The sequence below is a fragment of the Echeneis naucrates genome, chromosome 6 (genome assembly GCF_900963305.1).
Source record: "Echeneis naucrates chromosome 6, fEcheNa1.1, whole genome shotgun sequence".
Taxonomy (NCBI): domain Eukaryota; kingdom Metazoa; phylum Chordata; class Actinopteri; order Carangiformes; family Echeneidae; genus Echeneis; species Echeneis naucrates.
This window is the reverse complement of record NC_042516.1, coordinates 11748533-11767597: the sequence shown is the minus strand read 5'-3', so window position 1 is coordinate 11767597 and position 19065 is coordinate 11748533. Positions and strand designations below refer to the sequence as shown.

Genomic DNA, 19065 nt, shown 5'->3' with positions numbered 1-19065 from the left:
CTGTTAACCTCATTACAGGTTCTGTGTTTCAGTAAAATAACAACATAAATGCAAGAAAACAAGTTTCAACGATTTAAACAGACTTAGACTCAGATAACAGATATTAAGAGAACTGCACAGAAGCTTCGCTGATTAACGAATACCTAAATATATGGGCAACGCTTCATATTCCTATTTATTCAACCTAAACATTAAAATGTTAAGCGACAAGGCACTGTGAGATTTTTGACAGCGTCATCTGTATCGGGAATATTTAAAAGTGTGGCTCAGTCACAGTTTACGTAGTTAAAAAAGAAACAAAAAAAACACCATAGTGAAGCCTGGGGCTGGAGAAGGGAGAAAAACACTCCAGGTTACTATACAGCCAAATAAAAGGTAGAGAAAGACCTATGATTTTATTTTTCTGCAGTTTCTGTTGCTGTTCTGCTGATAGACTCCACAATGGCGCTCTTCGTCTGGGTTTACGAGCTTTTATTTTGAATGGGCTGTTTTTTTGGAGGGGGGGGCTGTTGAACCGGAAGTAAAAAGCAGCAGTCCGAACGAGTCAGCCCACTGCAGGAGGAGGAGGAGGAGGAGGAGGAAGGCTGAGGGGACAAAGCCCGCACCTGATTGAAAACAAACGCTGCTACAAAACGGATGGCCTCGTAGTAACATCAGAGTTTGGCCTCTTCTACATCGGTCAGACCAATGAGAAGGAGAAACGCGCGGACTCCGCCTGCACCGACCGGTTTCGTCCTGCTTGTTATGGTTCATGGAGCTCATGACGAAGCCTGCGGTGGCTGCCGGCTAGCAGCGACAATGATCGGGCCTGTCAACGCCGGCTTCCTCTCACCGTGCTCGTCACATCAATGACCATGGATGTCAGAGCAGTCCTGGAGTTTGCCACGGTCACCAGGGGCCTCTCCCTCCTCCTGCAGGTCGGTTTTCAACCATTTAATGTTAACGATTGTTCGATCTGACCTCCAACAGCCAGGAGCTTTCATTTCTATTCATTTCGGATTTATGAGTTGAACTCGTATCATCTTGCCAGTTTCGTGTTTTTGTTATGTAGCTAATAGAAATTATTCAGGGAAATGCATTGTGTACGTCAAAATGTGGGTTACACACAGTGACTTATTTCTCTGTGCAGTGAAACTCTCCTAAGGAGGCCAGGATTTAGATTAATCATTTGAAATGTTTCTCCTCAGGCTCTCTTGAATGCCGCCATACCTGACCATGAAGCTGATGCATTCAGGCCCCCGCGGACAGAGGAGCCTCTGTACCTGGACTCTGCAGTGGAGTGGTTATTGGGTGGCCTTTCTCACTGGGATGCTGAGCACTTCCTCTTCATCGCTGAGGGAGGATACCTCTATGAGCACAACTTTGCTTTTTTCCCCCTCTTTCCTGTGGTCCTCCGAGGCCTGGCAGAGACGCTGCTGTGGCCCCTGAGTGGCTGGCTCAGTGTGCGGGGCCGTCTGCTGGTGGCCGTGGCTCTGGGGAACAGTGCCCTCTTCCTGCTGAGTGTGGTAGCCTTATACGCGCTCAGCAGACTTGTCCTGCAAGACAGACGTCTCGCTCTGCTCTCCAGCCTTCTCTACTGCATCACACCTGCTAATGTTTTCATGACTGCTGGATACTCAGAGAGTCTGTTTGCTGCCCTCACATTTGGTGGGCTGTTCCTTCTGGAGAAAGGATTCACCTTCCGAGCCTGTTTAGCCCTCAGTATAGCTACGGCAGCACGATCCAATGGACTCGTCAACATAGGATTCTTACTGTACCTTCCATCACTGCATGCCATTTCTCAGATTCGCGTGTATCGTACAACCTCTAAAGCCCCCCTTAAAGTCTTCCACTACATTTTGGCTATCATCCGCCTGTTGCTTACCTCCCTCTTGGGAACTGCAATCATTGCCCTTCCCTTCTGTGCTTTCCAGTACTACGGGTATAGGACGTTTTGCACGCCATCTGTCTCCCTGGAGAGTATCCCCCCTGCACTCCTGTCGTTGGCTGAGAGGAAGGGCTACCGTGTCCCAGATGAAAATGGTCCCCCACCGCTCTGGTGCATGAGACCCCTCCCCTTACTTTATTCTCATATCCAGGATGTGTATTGGGATGTGGGCTTCCTTCGTTACTTCGAGCTGAAGCAGATACCAAACTTTATTCTGGCTCTACCCATGGCTACCCTTGGCATAATGGCAGTTTATGCATATTTTCAAGCTAATCCAGAACTTTGTCTGAGACTTGGACTTTGGGAGACAAGTGCAACTAAAGGGCTTGACAAACCCACTCCGGGATTCTTCAACCCCAGGGTATTCGTGTATGTTGTACATTCAACAGTACTCCTGGTGTTTGGGACATTGTGCATGCATGTGCAGGTAAGTAACTCATTTAATCACTGTTTTTGGGAGCATTTAAACAGTCTGACTGTGAGGACCAACTGTTCATTTCTGTTAATTTTATTCAACATTTTTAGGTTCTAACCAGATTCATGGCCTCCTCATCTCCTGTACCATTCTGGATAAGTGCTCACCTACTCCTCCTCAATGAGCCACTTCTTCATCGAAGGAAAACGTCGAACCCTAACGTACAATTACAGACACATTCCAGAAATGGATGCAAGCACACGCCTCAAAACCCCATCATTGCTCTGTTGCCACATTTTAAAACTTGTTCACCTATCACACAGAGCATCCTGGGATACTTCCTCTCTTACTGGGTGTTGGGACTCACACTGCATTGTAACTTCTTACCATGGACTTGACTTTAGACATTATTCTGAGTTTTAAATGCAATATTTCTATGGAGGACTTGGCCTTTTATCAGTTCAAATCACCAAAATCCACATGAAAGGGATTTTACAGGACATCCATTGTCATTTTGCGATGGCAGTAATTGTTAAATTGTTAATTCTAATATTGTATTACGAAGAGAACTTTGTGAAAAAATTTGTAACAAATGCAAAATGTTGCATTGAAAAAGAAAATGACAATATTTATTTTGAAGAAAACATAACTAAAGCAAAGTTAAAAACAAACAAACAAACAAACAAACAAACAAAAAACAACCTTTGCCTTATATTTTGGTTATGTCACCCAGTCCTACATAGCACTTATTGACATGATTACATTTTGATGCAGATTTATTAATGTAGTAGTCCATAAATTAGATTTGCACAACTTGGTCAAATTTGTTTGTAGTTGTTTGAAAATAAATTGAAATGTATCATGAAACTTTACTGAACACTGGGGTTGTAAATCTTGGGTTGTACTTGAGAACATTTTTATTTATTCCTGATTGTTTCTTGTTAAAGCATACAGTTTTTTATTTACTGAGTAGAATGTTGCACTGCATGTTTGGGAATATTCCAAGTTATAGTCTAGAAGCTTTGGGTGTAGGTGGGGAGGGGAAGAAAAGGAATTTGTTGTTGTAAATGTTTTTGTTTAATTTTCATGTAATGGCAGTTCCTATATCTCAAGCCATTAATGTTAAATTTGTTTACTGTGTTTTGCTGTCAAGAACTTAAGTTGCAGAAATATTAGCTGTGAATTTAAAATTAAACTAAATGTGATGAAATCAAAACAATAATTTTGATGCTTTCTCTCCATAGTTACATTTTTGTTTTGTGGTTTTCTACATTGTAATTGCCACTGGCTTGTCAAGTCTTGTCAAGTGTTACCCTTCATGCTGGCTTCAGGTATCTCTTTGAGACTAGCAGAGGTTGCTGTTAATCATGAAACAATTTGGTACACCTAACATTTCTTTCCTCCATTTTTCATGACTTCATTTGTTGAAGTGGTGCAGTGCAATAAATGGCTATTAGCAACCAACTTTACTGAAAGTTATACACAAAGATGGCATACATATACACATACAGAGGCAGACAGTTAGATAAATGGCTCTCCTAACAGCATCTCCCTGCAGACGTCAAAGGACTTAAATGTCATGGGGAAGAAGAGCAGTCCGCTCCTTCCAGTAAATGACTTCTATGTTCAGGGCCCAGACCAGTTGTATTGTTGAAAGGGTGAAAAGTGTCTCGAGACTTCCAAAGGTTAATGAACGTCTCTCTAGTCTTGGAGGTGTTCAGAAGGAACCAGTTCTCATTGCTTCACTGGGGACCAAGAAAGAGATGATCGGGATTCAGTGGTATATGTTTGCTTTGGTCTCCATCCATTTGCCAAGCTGACACATACTGACAAAGGTTGGAACCTCAGTGTGAGAGTAAGAGATCCCTGACCAGTTACTGTCTACATGAAGTATGGACCCTGGTCTTTGCCTTATGCAGGCCAGATGTATTGCATATGTAAAGGGTTTGTCGTTCACTGATGCACATGCACAAGCAACAACGTACTGAGCAGTTCCGAAAATACAGGTAAATGTCATAGAATCTTCAAAAGGGCTCATCCATTACACCTAAAATAATAAAATTAATGAAAAAAGACAGCGATGTGAATATGTATCAGACCTCCCCCAAACCAGTGAGATTAATGAATGAGTTCATTAAATTAACTGGGAGTTTTTGGGTCCTTAGTGATCTATAAACGATGCACCATCTCCAGTTTACAGTGTAAACTGAACGGCCCCACTGTCACAGAACCGGAACATGTAAATAAGAGAGCAGTCCGCAGCTCATCCTGCTGCTGATCTACACACTGTGTGCTCACCTGTCTGAGGTGTGCGCGTTGTTGTAACTCAGCGTCACGCCCTCCGGCTACGTCAGCGGTCACGTCGTGACGTGCATTGGTTGACGGCAGTGGAGCTTAAAAAAAAAGAAAAGAAACGGAAACGGTAACCACTGGAACTCGTCAGTCTCTGCTCGTGTTGAGCTTTACAACAACAACAACAAAAGAGATTTAATTTCTCGCGATGAGCTCTTGTATTTACGCGAAGCTTTGATTTAACACCCGAAGATGGTCGTTCACTTTGAGTCAACTCGGGATTTGACTCAGCGCGATAAAGTCGACCACGGAGAAGAAGAAGACAGCTAGCTAGCTAGCTGCAGTTAGCTTTCAGGATGGACAGCTGAACGAACCGACCAGGAGACATATTCATGTAAAATGACTTTCTTGAGAGCACTGTCTCGCTAAACCAACGAGAAAATAACAATAATAATAATAATAATAACAATAAAAACTCCGCGTCGATAAAGGAGAGTTTGGTGTATGTTCAGCTACCTCCGAGCCGTGTGGACGCCGACTACATGATGAAGAACTGCGAGTACCAGCAGATCGACCCGCGGGCGCTGACGGTGTCGCCTTCGTCCGCACAGAGCCACACCGAGAAGACAGTGCAGCGACCGCGGAGGAAATGGGAAGTGTTCCCGGGTAATAACAAGTTTTTCTGCGACGGACGCATCATGGTGGCCAGACAGAGCGGCGTCCTTCCTCTGACACTGGGCCTTATTGTTTTCACCTGTGGCCTTTTCTTTGCATTTGAGTGAGTATCAGGAAATGAGTCCTTGCTGTTCATCATGGAGGGCGCCTGCTAACGTGGATCTGGATGGGACCCCTGTTATGTGACGCTTGTTTTGATCTGTGCATGGACGATTGTGAGTGAACAGAGATACTCTCTTTCGTTGACAGTTGCCCGTTCCTGGTGGAGCATTTGACCATCTTCATACCTGTGATAGGGGGGATCCTGTTTGTGTTTGTTCTCATCTCCCTGTTGAGAACCAGCTTTACAGACCCAGGCATCCTCCCCAGGGCCACCCCGGATGAGGCTGCAGACATAGAAAAGCAAATAGGTAAGGCAAACCTTCCAATTACATGCTTGCTGTGGGACAGATGGGGTAAAGGAGCTTTGCCATATGGGGGTTATTTGAGGGACATGTGTGTCTTTGAACTGTAGAGCTCCACAACACCTAAGCAGCTTATTCCTACTATCATGATTGAAGAGCACAAAAAATAGACATTGGTATAATTGCAACACCTGGCTGAACTGTATGGACCAAATACTTGTACCTTCCATTTCAAGATACCTCAGGATCCTCTACATATAGACCTCCTCCACGTACCAAGGAAATCCTCATCAACCAGCAAGTTGTGAAACTCAAATATTGCTTTACTTGTAAAACGTTCCGCCCTCCCCGGACTTCCCACTGCAGCCTATGTGACAACTGTGTGGGTAAGGATGCGTTGTGAAGTTACCACTCATTCTAACTGTTCAATTAAAACTTAATAACTTATTGCTCTTGCCAAGAGACGCATAGAACACTGATCACATGGAAGGTGTCCACTGATTTTTTTCCAGCACTGTTTGGGATATTTGTCTAACAAAAGTGTGGGAAAAAAAAAACAAGCAAGCAATCAAACACAAGACATCTAAATGTGTAATCAGGGAGGCAAAAAACACCAAGTATAAAGTACAAGACAGCCTTTTTTTCTAACATTAACACTGACACATTCAAATGAATCCACACCTTTAAGACAATGTCCACAAAAATCTGAACATTATGGCCATTATAAAAGTAAACAAAGTTAGTAGAACAGTTGTATTACATGAAAGTCATTCTCGTAGACTGGTTAAGGAGCTCTGTCTTTTTTCCTTAGCTTCACTGATATGAATAATTTAATAACAGTATGTTAGATATAAAGCCTTACTGTTGTTATACCTCACAAGTATTATAAACCTTGACTCTAATCTCCACTATGAATACTGTTTTCTTGTCCTTAGAACGATTTGATCATCACTGCCCATGGGTGGGGAACTGCGTGGGAAAACGCAATTACCGCTTTTTCTACAGCTTCATTATCTCTCTGTCATTTCTCACATCTTTCATATTTGGATGTGTCATCACACATATCACTCTGCGTAAGTATAGTCATGCAACAAAAACATATGTTAGTTATATGCCATCCTTTTTTCAAGTTATTAAGAACCAGTTTTTTATATTGTGTCCTCTTTCACTTCAGGTTCTCAAGCGGGTAAAAGCCTTGTTCAAGCCATTCAAGAGAGCCCTGCTAGATATCCTTTGTTCATACAAAATTTTTACATAATCAACCTGTTTATGAGGTGGAAGCAATCTTTTTGTTTCTGCTACATTGTTGATGAACCATCCCACTCCTCTGCAGGCTAAGCCCATGCTTAATAGGATCAGAGAGTAAGCATTCAGCAAAGCAGTGCTTTTAGGCAGATGGCTTTTCAGTAGCAGGTCTGCTGCATCATGTCCTTGTGTGATGATGTCAGTGACTAGACAAATATAGACAGAGTGAATACAGAGTGCTTTGTTGTATTATTCTCAGACGGGTTGGGTTAATTTCCTCATGTTGTGCGTGTTTAGCATGGCATCATGCCTTCTTTTTTCAAGTTTCTGTGTGTTGACAGTTTTTTTCCATGAGTTACCCCATAGAGCTGATAGAAATGATTTTATTAGATTAGTAATGTATCGTTTTCATATTGAAATTTAGAATGAATTAGTTTGTTCACACCCCACTGAAACAAATGTAAATCAATGATGCCTGCCATGTTTCTTTAATTGTTTTGCGACCATTGATAGTAATAACATTATCTTGCCTTGACATTTCCTTGTGTACTGTTGTGGAGTTGGTGATTTGTTTCTTCTCCATCTGGTCTATACTGGGCCTCTCAGGCTTCCATACATACTTAGTTGCCTCCAACCTTACAACAAATGAAGATGTGAGTGTTCATATATGACAGCTCAATTCATGATAGTGAATATAGACTTCATCCATTGACTGACAGCATACTTAATTTGTTTATGGTGCAGATAAAGGGCTCCTGGTCAAGCAAAAGAGGCACAGAGGAGTCTGGAAATCCATACAGTTACAACAGTATTATAACCAACTGCTGTGTGACATTATGCGGCCCCATGCCCCCGAGGTCAGTAATGTCAAGAGCCATAGTCACACACATTTTTCTTATATCTTCTTATATCATTATATCCTCTTATATCTTTCTTTTATATACTCTGACTTTCAGCTCTTCTCTCACTCCTCACATTAAGAGCTCCAGAAGCATTTAATTATCAGTGAATTATGTTTCCTCAATGTTATATTCGCTATGGAACAAGCACAGTTCAAGTTTAAGTGCATCATAATATAATCCATTCTATTCTCTAGTCTGATTGACAGAAGAGGCTTCCTTCCTCCCGATGAGGCGACCCCTGCTGCCTCTGCATCAGAGATAGAGTTGCCACTCTTCGCGGCTAAGAATGACGCAAACATGGTAGGATGAACCAGCTTGTGGTCCCTCCCAAGTCCTGACTGTCCCATAGCTCATGTGCTGTCGTTACCCTTCCTCCTGTATGCCTTCTCCAAAGTTTGTGTTTCCACTCCTCCATCCTTCAGAACTCTATTCAGCATCTCAAGTAGAGTTGCTGACATGCAGTCCTTTGTCATTTGTCATGAAAGTCGCACATTTTACGTTTTATTGTCTTGAAGAGCGGAAGGAAAAGAACATGGATTTAGCATAGCAAATGTTCAGTATATTTTTTTCTTTAGCTGTAGCTTATTATCTAGTTTTTATAATATTTTAGTATGGTTCAGCTCACGATGGCTTGACAGTTGGAAAAAAACTGTAAAACCAGATGTTCACAGTAGAGACGAGATAATTCATTATAGCTTGACCTCTGGCTCCTGATAAGGTAATTTGTCAGCATGCAGTGTGTTACAAATCCAAATTTGTTTGTTTAACTGTTGAGCAAAATGTCTTGGAAATCACTTTTGTCACTGTTTGGCATAACTGAACAGATAAAAACCAAGAAAGTGGCAAGAGAGTTTCAACAGCCAAATATTTTAACCCTTTCATTAGGTTCTTGTTGAGTTTCTGAGTTACTTACTGCAGATGTATTCTGATCTTTTGTGCCATGGGACAGTACTGAGAATACGTAGATATTCTCACCTCTTGAAATTTCACTCATGCCAATGTTTGCTTGCACTTAAAGTAATTCAATGTGTTGCTGTATCTACCTCCCTGTTGTACTACTGAGTCTGCTTGTATGTTGTGGTGAGGGTCTACGTACACAAGGGACTCACTACTGTTTTTAATTTGGACGTACAAATGTTATTAGCTCATATTTTGTATTGGCTTTATCAGCACTTTATTACAGATCATTTATCACATGTCGCCTTACGTTTGCTTCAATATTGTCAACATATCAAAGATCTTAGGTATATTATGAGCATTCTAAAATCAAATCTTTCTTTCATTTGTACTTTCATCATTCTCAACCGAAAATGCATGAGTCTTTTTTTATGTGTTAAATAAACATTATTTTTGTATTTTGGGATTTTGGTCTGTTTTTAAGTTCACTTTGCCTTTTCATTTAAGTTGGAGTTTCACAATATTGGGAAAATTGCTATTTCCTTTTTATTTCAATTGTTATACATTAGTGAGTGAACAGTTAGACTTAAAACAAACTTTGCGTTAATGGCTGGATGAAAGATTTGACTCTCAGTGTTGTACTGTATCCATTCCACTTTGCTAGGAGGAGAACTGTCAGGATGTTGCTTTTTCCTGCACAGCCTGAAGGGCACTGCTGCATGTAGACGGTTGATGGTAAGAGCAGGGTTAAATGTTAAACCAATCACAATATCTCTTCACCTGCTGTTTACTGGCTCATCTTTCATGCTGTAGTTGATCAGGTTTGGAGTAAGATATTTTATTTTTAAGCATAAAGCCAAATGCAGTTATTGTGATTGGTTTGTGGTGGTGGTGTGGAAGTTTCTACTGTGAGAATTTGAATGTGCATGCTTCACTACCATTCATTTGTTCTCTCATTAACATTTGCTCACTCAGTCAGCATCCGATGAAGCTCATGAATGAAAGCCGACGATTTGTCTTTCTCTGCTCTGTTGCTTGATGACACATTTACTTAATATTTCTAAAGTGAATGAATGTTCATACAAAGAAAAACAAGTCTGCATAAAATGTACTACCCTCTCTATTCTGATAAAAGCCAGCAAAAAACACATCAAGTGCCACTGCACACATAAGTTCTTTCTTCACCCCTGTTCAATAAAGTTGCCTTCTAATTGCATTGTGCGCATCAGCTCATTTCCTCCATGCGTTTTCATTTCAATCTTTTGACTGGATTGTCATTGCTCTCAATATGCCTAATATCCTCCAAAACTAATCATTTTTAATCGTAATCCAGATTTTTCTGTCCATTTCTTGCAGTTTTTTTTTTCCCTCATTACAGCATGGCCCTTTTGTAAAGTGTGAGATTTTCCTTGACTGTTTTCTCCTCTGTACACAGTGCACCCAGAGCACCAAGGACATGTTGGAGAGGATGGTCCACTCCTCTGACTTTCATGGCCTGTGCCCCCCTGGCACCCCAAAGACAAACCCTCTTGGCCTGGACATTTCCAGCACGCCAGCACCTTCCACAGAGCCTTCACCCTCCACTGGCTGCTCACAACAGCATGACCGACAGGTCGTGGCCGCTTCTTGCTCTGCATTCAGCCGAAGCAGCAAGAGGGACTCGCTGCATTCAATCAACCCAGCCTTCCGTCTGGCTTCACCCTCACCGCCGTTGAGCCGGGCCAGCTTGGTTCTGGGTGATGCACCCGACATTGGCTTTGTCCCACGACCCTGAGCGTGCACCCAGTAACCATAGGAGAACAGAAGAAGTCATTGTGCACTTATTCCACTGGCACTGATTTTGGCTGCAGAGAGACTATTACAGTAGTGTTGCCATTTGGTTTTTCAAGATGTCATTATGATAAGTTGAAGTATTACCTGGAGAGTTTTTATGTTCTGTGAGTTAAATCAACAATGTCCTACTGTATGTGTCCTTCAGGACCGAGGTAAAACTTAGTAACACTTTGAAGCACAATATAGAAATATTTTTTTAAACACCTTTTTATTAAGACACCCAGAACATGCCTCCACACCCTCCACAGAACCTCAAGCCATACATCACAACCACAGTGTTTAACTTCCTGTTCATATCTTATGCAAACAGGTCTTTAAAACTGGGAAAACGTCAAGTTTGAATGTGAATAAAAGAAGTACACAAACAAAAGATCTGGCTGATAGTGATAGGCTTGAAAGTGAGCCATTTCAGAACAATCAGTTCAAAAATTAGCCTTATGTCATGTCCGATCATCAAGATCAGCTCACCGTCACAGGGTGGATCCAGTTTGACATGACCCTTTGAAATGGGAGCATGAAGTACAGTTAATCTATTTTTTTATTGTATGTAAAAATAGAGCTGCAAAAGATATTACTATTATTCTGGCAACATAATGCCATTATTTGTGACACGATATCAGATAAGATTTTTGTTTTTGCATTTATACATTATACTTGAAATTTCCTTGTTTGTTTGTTTTTTTTTTTTTTTTTGGGGGGGGGGTTGTACAAAATGAGCAAGCTCCTTGACATTGTTGGCCAGGGCACATCTCTAGCACCACAACAGTTTCTGTGGTTCGGGTATTGAAATTGGCCATATGGGGTTTCCAATCCATTTTAATTGTGCTGCCCTAGTGTAAAAGCTTTTTTGTGTATTTTCTAATCAGTTCTGTGTCTCTTGTACATCAGATGCTCCTTGGATAAATAGCAAATATCTTAAATGTTTATGAGGTGCATCATTTTAGGAGACAACAGTTGAAAGATGATGCTCAAAACTGAACTTATTCAGCGATTACATATTGGTCTGCAATGTGTAGCACCAACTTTGTTACCATATTTGATTTCTTGGATGTTGCAACAAAGCGTTCAATTCAAAATCAAATTTTCTGCTGCTGCCTATCAGGGCTTGGATTGGAGCATTCGATGCTTCCTACTTATGTGATGTGCTAGAATGCTTCCAGTTCAAGTGAACATCTGCTTTTGCATTGCCTCAGGGCATGAATATGTTACTTGTCACAAATGTGTTGGTGGTTACAGCACAGAGATGCTTGCCTGTTGCAAGCAGAGTAATGTTTGAGGAATTTTGAGGAGGCCTCTTCCCGTGCAGGTCCCGTGCTGTCATTTCGATGGCTGTGACCTTTTACTGTTCTTACATGATGAAGCTTAACCACCTCTCTGTGGGGGTTAGGAGTTAGTCTGTGCCACTAGGGGGCAGGATCTCAATGAGGATCACTGTCTGGATGGAGGACAGTTTAGTAAAATGAAAACCATTAGAAGAAAGGCCTTGTTATGTTTTATTTATTCATTCTTTTGGTAATTTGTGATGAGGCTGTACATAAGTTGTGAAATGTCAACAACTTTATTATAGTCAGTGGGTCCTTCATTTATCAGTCTGCATCAGGAACCATAGTTTGTGTAGAGACAACTACAAGCAGTGCTTGTAAGAACAAATTTGTTTGCATTTTGTAGGATGTAACAGTGGAATTGTAATATTAGGTCAATAAAAACGTTTTGTTGACTGCTGGGTTGTTTGTTGTTTTGTTTTTTTGTCACTTGAAAATTATTTTGCTGAAAGATTAACAATTAAAAATGCACAGTCTTACCTTGTAAAAGATTTCTGACTGCAAAGCAAAACCATTCGTTCTCTCGCATAAACCAACACGATGTTAAACAGACTCAGTTTAAAGTATAAAGTCGATGATTATCAGGTTCATTTGTTGGTTGTTCCTCCATGCAACACCAGATGCAAAATGTCACTCTCAGACAGGGAAACCACTCACCATGACGAAGGTCAATGTGAAGTGTGTTCATTGGAAGCATAAGCTGGAGAACAACATAACCCTACATGGTGAAAGAACCATGCCTGCCTTTGTGTCTCTGATCAAACTGATGATTTAAAACAAACGTTTTGGGCAATTCAAAAAAATCAGCAGCTAGGTCATGTACAGTATATTACCATTTATTGTGTGAGTTTCTTCCCTCTCCCGTTAATAGAGTGATTGTGTTCTTGGCATTGTTGACATCAGGCTTATTCTGTGCTCAGAGTTAATGTATACAAAAAGCTGATTTACCTGCAATTGTTGTGATTGAGGAATGGTGAAAAATAGGCCAATGGCCAGTGATCACACAGACGGATTGTGTCAGCTGTGTCTGACTGTGTGTCAGCTGTCACTTCTGCTCTTCAAAAAATTGGTATGTTGCTTCAAGGTCATCCAAAAAAATAAATAAATAAATAAATTATTGAAAGTTTGTGCATATGAAAGCCAATTCTCACCTATCTTCATTTTTTTTTTTCAGCTTTCAAAGAGGATACTTTTGAATTTACTTAAAATGGGTCTCATGTTACAAATATGTGTGAAATCGTGTAAAGTTCTCCTAAATTTGGAGCAGAGTATGTTTCACTTTGCATCATACATTATCATGATCATCAATTTTTTGCTATTTAACGCACCAGGAGAAACTGGGAGAGAACGAGAAGACAGAAACTTACAGCTGATGGTTTATTGTGAAAGGGAATAATCTTAAAATGTTTGATGTCTCTATCGGTCAGTATGGCAACCTGTATATCTTAAACTAACATAAAACAGATGGTCAGACATTTGGTTCAGTGTCTCACAGCATCTGTGTTGTGTTTTTACCCACAATCATCCATCTCTTAGACGACTGACTGCAACTGAGGCGAAATCTGAGGGTGAGCTTTGAAGGTACCAGGCCTTTTTGTCAGCTTTCATACTTGCTGCATGCAGGTGATTTTTCGTTTGCTGGAGTGCGTCCTGTTCTTTAACCTCGCCAGGCGTGGCACTGAGACAATGAAGGCCACCCAGTCAGAGAGCGAGAGACAAGCTTTACAGCCGCTTTTCAAAAATGAAAGGGCGTGATTTAGTTGAGTCAAGGGGACTTTTATTTCACAGAAACAGAGGCAGATCAGACAGCAGATGACAAATAGGTCTTTTCTGGTTCCACTCTGCTCTTTTCATCAGATTTCTGCTCATTCTTTGTATTAGACAGGACAAACTTTAATCGTCTCATATGAAACTTTCATCTGGCACATTTCTTCTTTTTCTGGGAACACATGAGGAACATGCATTGACCGAATGGCAGGGGAAACCTCTTTCACTCAAAACGAATAAATTCCAGCTCTTCAAAGAAATTGCCTACTGACAATTCACCTCCTCTTGTCATTCGTTCTGTGATTTGTCATGCTCCTTCCTCTCCAGAGAACCACATTTGGCTCTGCTGTCATGTGCGGAGCAGTGTGTCACAGCCTCACAAGCCTTTTCATCACTGCTTGCTGGTGTGACTGGACCAAAAGTGAAGTACATCGGCGAACAGAACAGGTGACTCACAGTCAGGGCCACTGTGAGCACCGCTGCTGCTGCGATTTGGAGCTAAAAATTGTGTCCCTATGCACTGGGTAGTGAAGCTGGATATATTTAACTCTGCGCTGAGCAGAATAAACCAGCTGCTAGGAGGCAGCTGCCAGCAGTCATAGTTTGCTGCCTCTTCCAGTGAAACATGAAACAACCGAATCTTCTGAGCAGCCAGCACATGGTGGTCCAAGTCTCTGAATGCTGAAAGCTGAAACTGCAACACCACCGAACTGCCTGCACTTCTCCCTACGCTTCTTTTTTTACATACTTGTGCCCTCCTGAATTATATCAAATCAAATTTTCCAAACAGAATTAAGGGGTGTTCCACCTCCTAAGTTGACATGGTCTAAGCCAAGGAACATTTTGCAACTCATGTATCTTAGCAGACAGTAAATGCAATAAAGATAAAGGTTTACCTCATGCAACGTCCATGGCAACCTGGTGACCGTGTGTGTGTGTGTGTGTGTGTGTGTGTGTGTGTGTGTGTGTGGAGTTTGGTCAGTACTTAACCATATGTTTGAACACTGCTTTTCTGGGAATCTCTCCGGGTGTAGCATGGGTGGATTTGATTAACTGTGTGTTTGGGTATGGTGGTGTCTGCTAATGCAAAAAGCCTTTTTACTGCCTAGCACACATGGTAGATCGGTTCAGTGTTACTTTTGGTTGCTTTGTGTATTAGATTTGTTGACCAAATCAATTTGGTGAGTACAAGCTGACAGAAGTCACTGCTGAGCTTGCTATGTGCAGCTTCTTTTAGTTTGTGATGGTCAGTGTATTTCAGCGTAACTTTCATTCCAAGGTTGTTAAAATGTAGCTTCTTTCATTGCCTCAGTGTCAACAACAGCAACTGTTACTGTTGCAACACTTTTTATCATGATAAATGACCCTTGATTATCAGCACCCCCCACTATCCTCATATATAAAAAATATTTCCACTTTTTCCAAGATACCATATCTGCAAAACTGCAACATTTACTATTACTATTAGGTATGTAAATAAGACGTGAGGTATGTACCCTTCTCGGAGTGGAAAAACGCTGGCTGTGTGTGGTGAAGTGGAAAGCGCTCCCCATGGAAACCTGAATATGTGCCATATCAGAGCGCACTGTTTGATACGGTGATATCAATCCACTGAAAATACTTTGGTTGCTGACAGGGAACTTTAATGCCGTTAATACAAATAACATGTCACTTTTAAAATGGAACATATGCCTCGGTCTTTGGCCTGGGCTACCCACTTCCACATGTAAGCAGATTCAGGCTGTTATCGTCCTGTATTGTGTGACAGGCACAACGGTCGTGCTTGTCTGGGGCTCATTTGGGCCGTGGAGCTGGATGTATACATATACTGTGCTGTGCGATAGTTTTAGGTCGGTGATTTCTCTTCCGTTCCCTTACTGTGCATTCTGTTCATTGATAAAAATAAACTATTAACACTTCTACTTCTGAAAGTGTTCTTAAAAGCATTTTTTAATGCATGCTTAAGACTCTTGCAAATTACTGTATGTAAAAAAAAAAGGCATTTGTTTCAAGTGAATGTTTAGTTTATTATTTTGAGAGCTGAATGATTTTGAAAATAATTTCTTTATTTTCAGGTTTTATGTCTCCATGTCGCCTCCATTGTGAAGGCAGAAATCCATCCATGCATTTGCAGGTTGTTAGTTTGGTATGGTAGTGATCACTATTCAGTACTATTCAGTGTTGCTGTCAGACCATATGGAGTTGTAAGCAACTGAATTATTAAAGGAACATCTACTGGATGCACAAAGCCCTGGATTTATTGCATGGAAAACAAATTTGGCACCCCCCCATGGGCACCACAAATGGTAGGCACATGATTGGGGCAAATTAAAAAAAAAAAAAACAAAACAAAACCAAAAATACTTGAATTTTCTGATGGTGCTCCAGATGTAGAAGCACCAGAGTAGCTGTAGCTGTAGCTGACAAAAGGAGACTGACCTTTATCATGTTTACAAATGGTAAATGACAGTTTACACTCAATGGCTCAACAGCATTGTCAGCACTGAAATGAAATATGGAGGTTTGGCTACGCAAGGCTACAGTTTGGCTAATGATATGCTCCTATAAAACAGGATTTATGAAGCAGAATATCGTCATCAGCTGAAGTTTATCCTCATTTTCCCCCTGATATCGGTTGATTGGCTAGACAGGCTTCGCACCTTTTTCATGATTACTTTGTGTTTGCAATCTGTGTTGCGCTGAGTGGACAGTTTCGTGACAATAGCATACTGAATTTCTAAGATAATATGAGCAACTGTTACACTGTTGAAAATTAGTAGAAGGGAGCAATGCTTGAAAGATTTGCTATAGCGAGTGTAAACCGATGTTTTACCAATCAATCTCGACAAACAATTCCGCCATCAGAAAAGATAGTAGTAGGTCCTCCAAATAACAGTACTATCAGGACAGACTGGACTCTGAGACTTTGTTGAAAATTGTCAGGATAGCTCTTTGGTTAGCATGTAAATCTCAAGAGAAGAAAATCAAAACAAAAGGGATGATGTCCTTATTTTTAAAGTTTCAATTAGTCCCAAAGCCTTTCTTAGGTGCAATAAATCGACGTCATGGTGAAGTTCATGGTGGAATTTGATCTTGTCCATCACCCAGGGTTACTTTGCAAATTATTATTGATTTTTAAAACTTGCAAATGAAACCAGTCAAACCTATATCAGTAAAATGTACATTACAATTCATCTAATCTATTTAACTTGGAGAATTCCCTATGTGTGTGTTCTAATTTTGTACAGAGGATGATTGTGTAATAACGATGCAATAAAAAGCTGCTGAACTTCACACATTCGGTCACGCCCCAAGTTTACGTATCACCTACAATAAAGTTGGAGGGAAAAAGAGGTTAAGCCAAGATAAAGATAGAATCATTGACGGGCATGACCGGGCATATTCTCAGCATGTTTGACTTTTAGCTAAGACCAGATTACAGTCAAATAAAGCAAGGACAGGTTAAATACTTCCATACTTCTTATCATGTTTGCCTTTGTAACTTAAATGTAAGTTATGTAAAAGGCAACAAAAGTACCAAGAGACACAAAGAGATAAGGAGCTGCTCTATACCCAGACCCAGGACATGGTGGTGTTTATTTCAATTCTGGACTCCTTCTTTCCGATATCTCAAAACAATTTATCTGAAATACTGTACAAAATCAACCCTTCATCTACCCTTCTTGACATTTTACCATCTTCTTTGCCTCTCTGGCTCCATCCCCGAACCAACCAATGATAGGCTGATATCAAAGTTCTGCTCAAACCCCGGGAAAAACTTGTTGGCGACCAACCCAGTATGATTCTAGACAGTCCTAAGTTGTACAACACCTACAAATCTGGCTTCTGCGAGCAGCATTCCACAGAAAGGGCTGTGGTTAAAGCAACCACTGGCATGTGATGGAAATGTGCTTTGACGGCTGTATTGGATCTTTGCACTGCTTTCAACACTATTGATCATGGAATCCCTCTAAAAAGGCAGAACTAAAATGGCATTTCTGAGACTGCAGACTTTTTTCCTTCTTATTTGACTGCTAAGAGTTTCAGCCCTTTGATATGTGGTGGCCTGCAGGGCTCTGTTCTTGGACATATGTTATTTGCCCTGCATATGCTGTCTCTAGGCTAAATCACTAACCAGTTTGAGGGCATTTCCTATAATTTATTTATTAACTGATGGTATTCAGCTGTACAATTCATTTAAACCCAATGAAATGCTCTCAGTGTGCAGTACGGTGGATTGTCTGGAGTCCATGAAAATTCGATTGGCTAAGAATTTCTGGCAGTTAAATAGTGAAAAAGCAGAAACTCAAATTCTTGCACCAGCTGAAAGGACTCCAAGTGTTAAGTGCTGTATTGGCCCACTAAATACTTTGTATACAACAGGAAATTCTGAATTTAGGTGTTATATTTGACCAAGCCTTGTCTTTGGATAAACATGGCAGCCAGCTCACTCATTCATGCTTCAGGAAAATTGCCAAGTTAAAATCTCTATCTTAAGCCGAATTCAAACTCGTACTCTCACATACTCTATTTATGTGCATGAATAAGGCCTCCCTGGATTGCTCCAAATTACACAACACACAGCAACCCAGCTTCTGACCAGAAGCAGAAAGAAATATCATTTTACTCCCGATTTTTCCTCCTTGCACTGACTTCCCATTGAATTCTGAGTCCGATTTAAAGTGCTTTTGCTGTTGACTTTTAAGTCCTTATATGGTCAAGACCCTGATTATACTAGCAATCTCCTTTAACCATACATGACCTGTCAAACACTGAGATTCTTGGGGCAGCTACTATTGTTAATTCCCTTGCACCTGTTTTGTGACTTTTGGCGGCCGGGCCTTTAGAGTAATAACTCCCGAATCGTTGGATGCCTTCCCTTTTTTTTTTTACTGCCATCAGTTGTGTGCTGTGTTACTCTCGGAAAACCCCTAAAAACCTTGACTTTCAGACAGGCCCTTGGCTAGCTTCTCTGCACTTGATGATTTTAGCATTGTTTTTTATTTTTTTTCTCCTTAAGTATTCTGAGCTTTATATTTGTGTTATTCTGCCTTTGTATATACAATGTTGTGCAATTTGCTCGATTTTATCTGTGAAAGGTTCCCTAGATATTATCTTTACGTACACACTTAATTAGACAGTTCTAGAAGCGTGAGGTGAATGTTGAATGTTTTTTTAATCTAAAACATGGACTGCAGTGTCTGAGCTCCAGTTGCTGCTCATAACACCACAATATCTATCTCAGATCAGCTCTCGGCCATGTGTGCAGCATGCCTGTCCTCTTGACTGCTTCCAGTTACAGCAATGCATATATCTTAACCTGTCAACCAGAAAGAGCAGCACAAATTGCCCAACTCAAACTGCAAGGAACAGGCTAAATTGGATT

The 19065-nt window shown here is 40.9% G+C and overlaps 2 protein-coding genes across 2 annotated transcripts; both read left to right on the top strand.

The window, feature by feature from the left end:
- The first annotated feature begins 573 nt into the window (after positions 1 to 573).
- pigv (phosphatidylinositol glycan anchor biosynthesis, class V) lies at positions 574 to 3611 on the top strand. Its single transcript, XM_029504892.1, has 3 exons — positions 574 to 917; positions 1188 to 2354; positions 2453 to 3611. The coding sequence occupies exons 1-3, from the start codon at positions 849 to 851 to the stop codon at positions 2738 to 2740; spliced, it is 1524 nt and encodes a 507-aa protein (XP_029360752.1). The 5' UTR covers positions 574 to 848; the 3' UTR covers positions 2741 to 3611.
- Positions 3612 to 4762: 1151 nt separating this feature from the next.
- On the top strand, positions 4763 to 12307 carry zdhhc18a (zDHHC palmitoyltransferase 18a). The gene is made up of 9 exons (XM_029505257.1): positions 4763 to 5412; positions 5559 to 5719; positions 5950 to 6099; positions 6649 to 6786; positions 6888 to 6939; positions 7509 to 7611; positions 7703 to 7815; positions 8055 to 8160; positions 10193 to 12307. The coding sequence occupies exons 1-9, from the start codon at positions 5177 to 5179 to the stop codon at positions 10529 to 10531; spliced, it is 1398 nt and encodes a 465-aa protein (XP_029361117.1). The 5' UTR covers positions 4763 to 5176; the 3' UTR covers positions 10532 to 12307.
- The last annotated feature ends 6758 nt before the right edge of the window (positions 12308 to 19065 follow it).

Coding starts and splice junctions, on each gene's coding strand:
- pigv (XM_029504892.1), top strand. CDS start 849: ATGACCATGGATGTCAGAGCAGTCCTGGAGTTTGCCACGGTCACCAGG. Junction 918..1,187: donor GCCTCTCCCTCCTCCTGCAG/GTCGGTTTTCAA, acceptor GTTTCTCCTCAG/GCTCTCTTGAATGCCGCCAT. Junction 2,355..2,452: donor CATTGTGCATGCATGTGCAG/GTAAGTAACTCA, acceptor CAACATTTTTAG/GTTCTAACCAGATTCATGGC.
- zdhhc18a (XM_029505257.1), top strand. CDS start 5,177: ATGATGAAGAACTGCGAGTACCAGCAGATCGACCCGCGGGCGCTGACG. Junction 7,612..7,702: donor ACCTTACAACAAATGAAGAT/GTGAGTGTTCAT, acceptor TTTATGGTGCAG/ATAAAGGGCTCCTGGTCAAG. Junction 7,816..8,054: donor TGCGGCCCCATGCCCCCGAG/GTCAGTAATGTC, acceptor TCTATTCTCTAG/TCTGATTGACAGAAGAGGCT.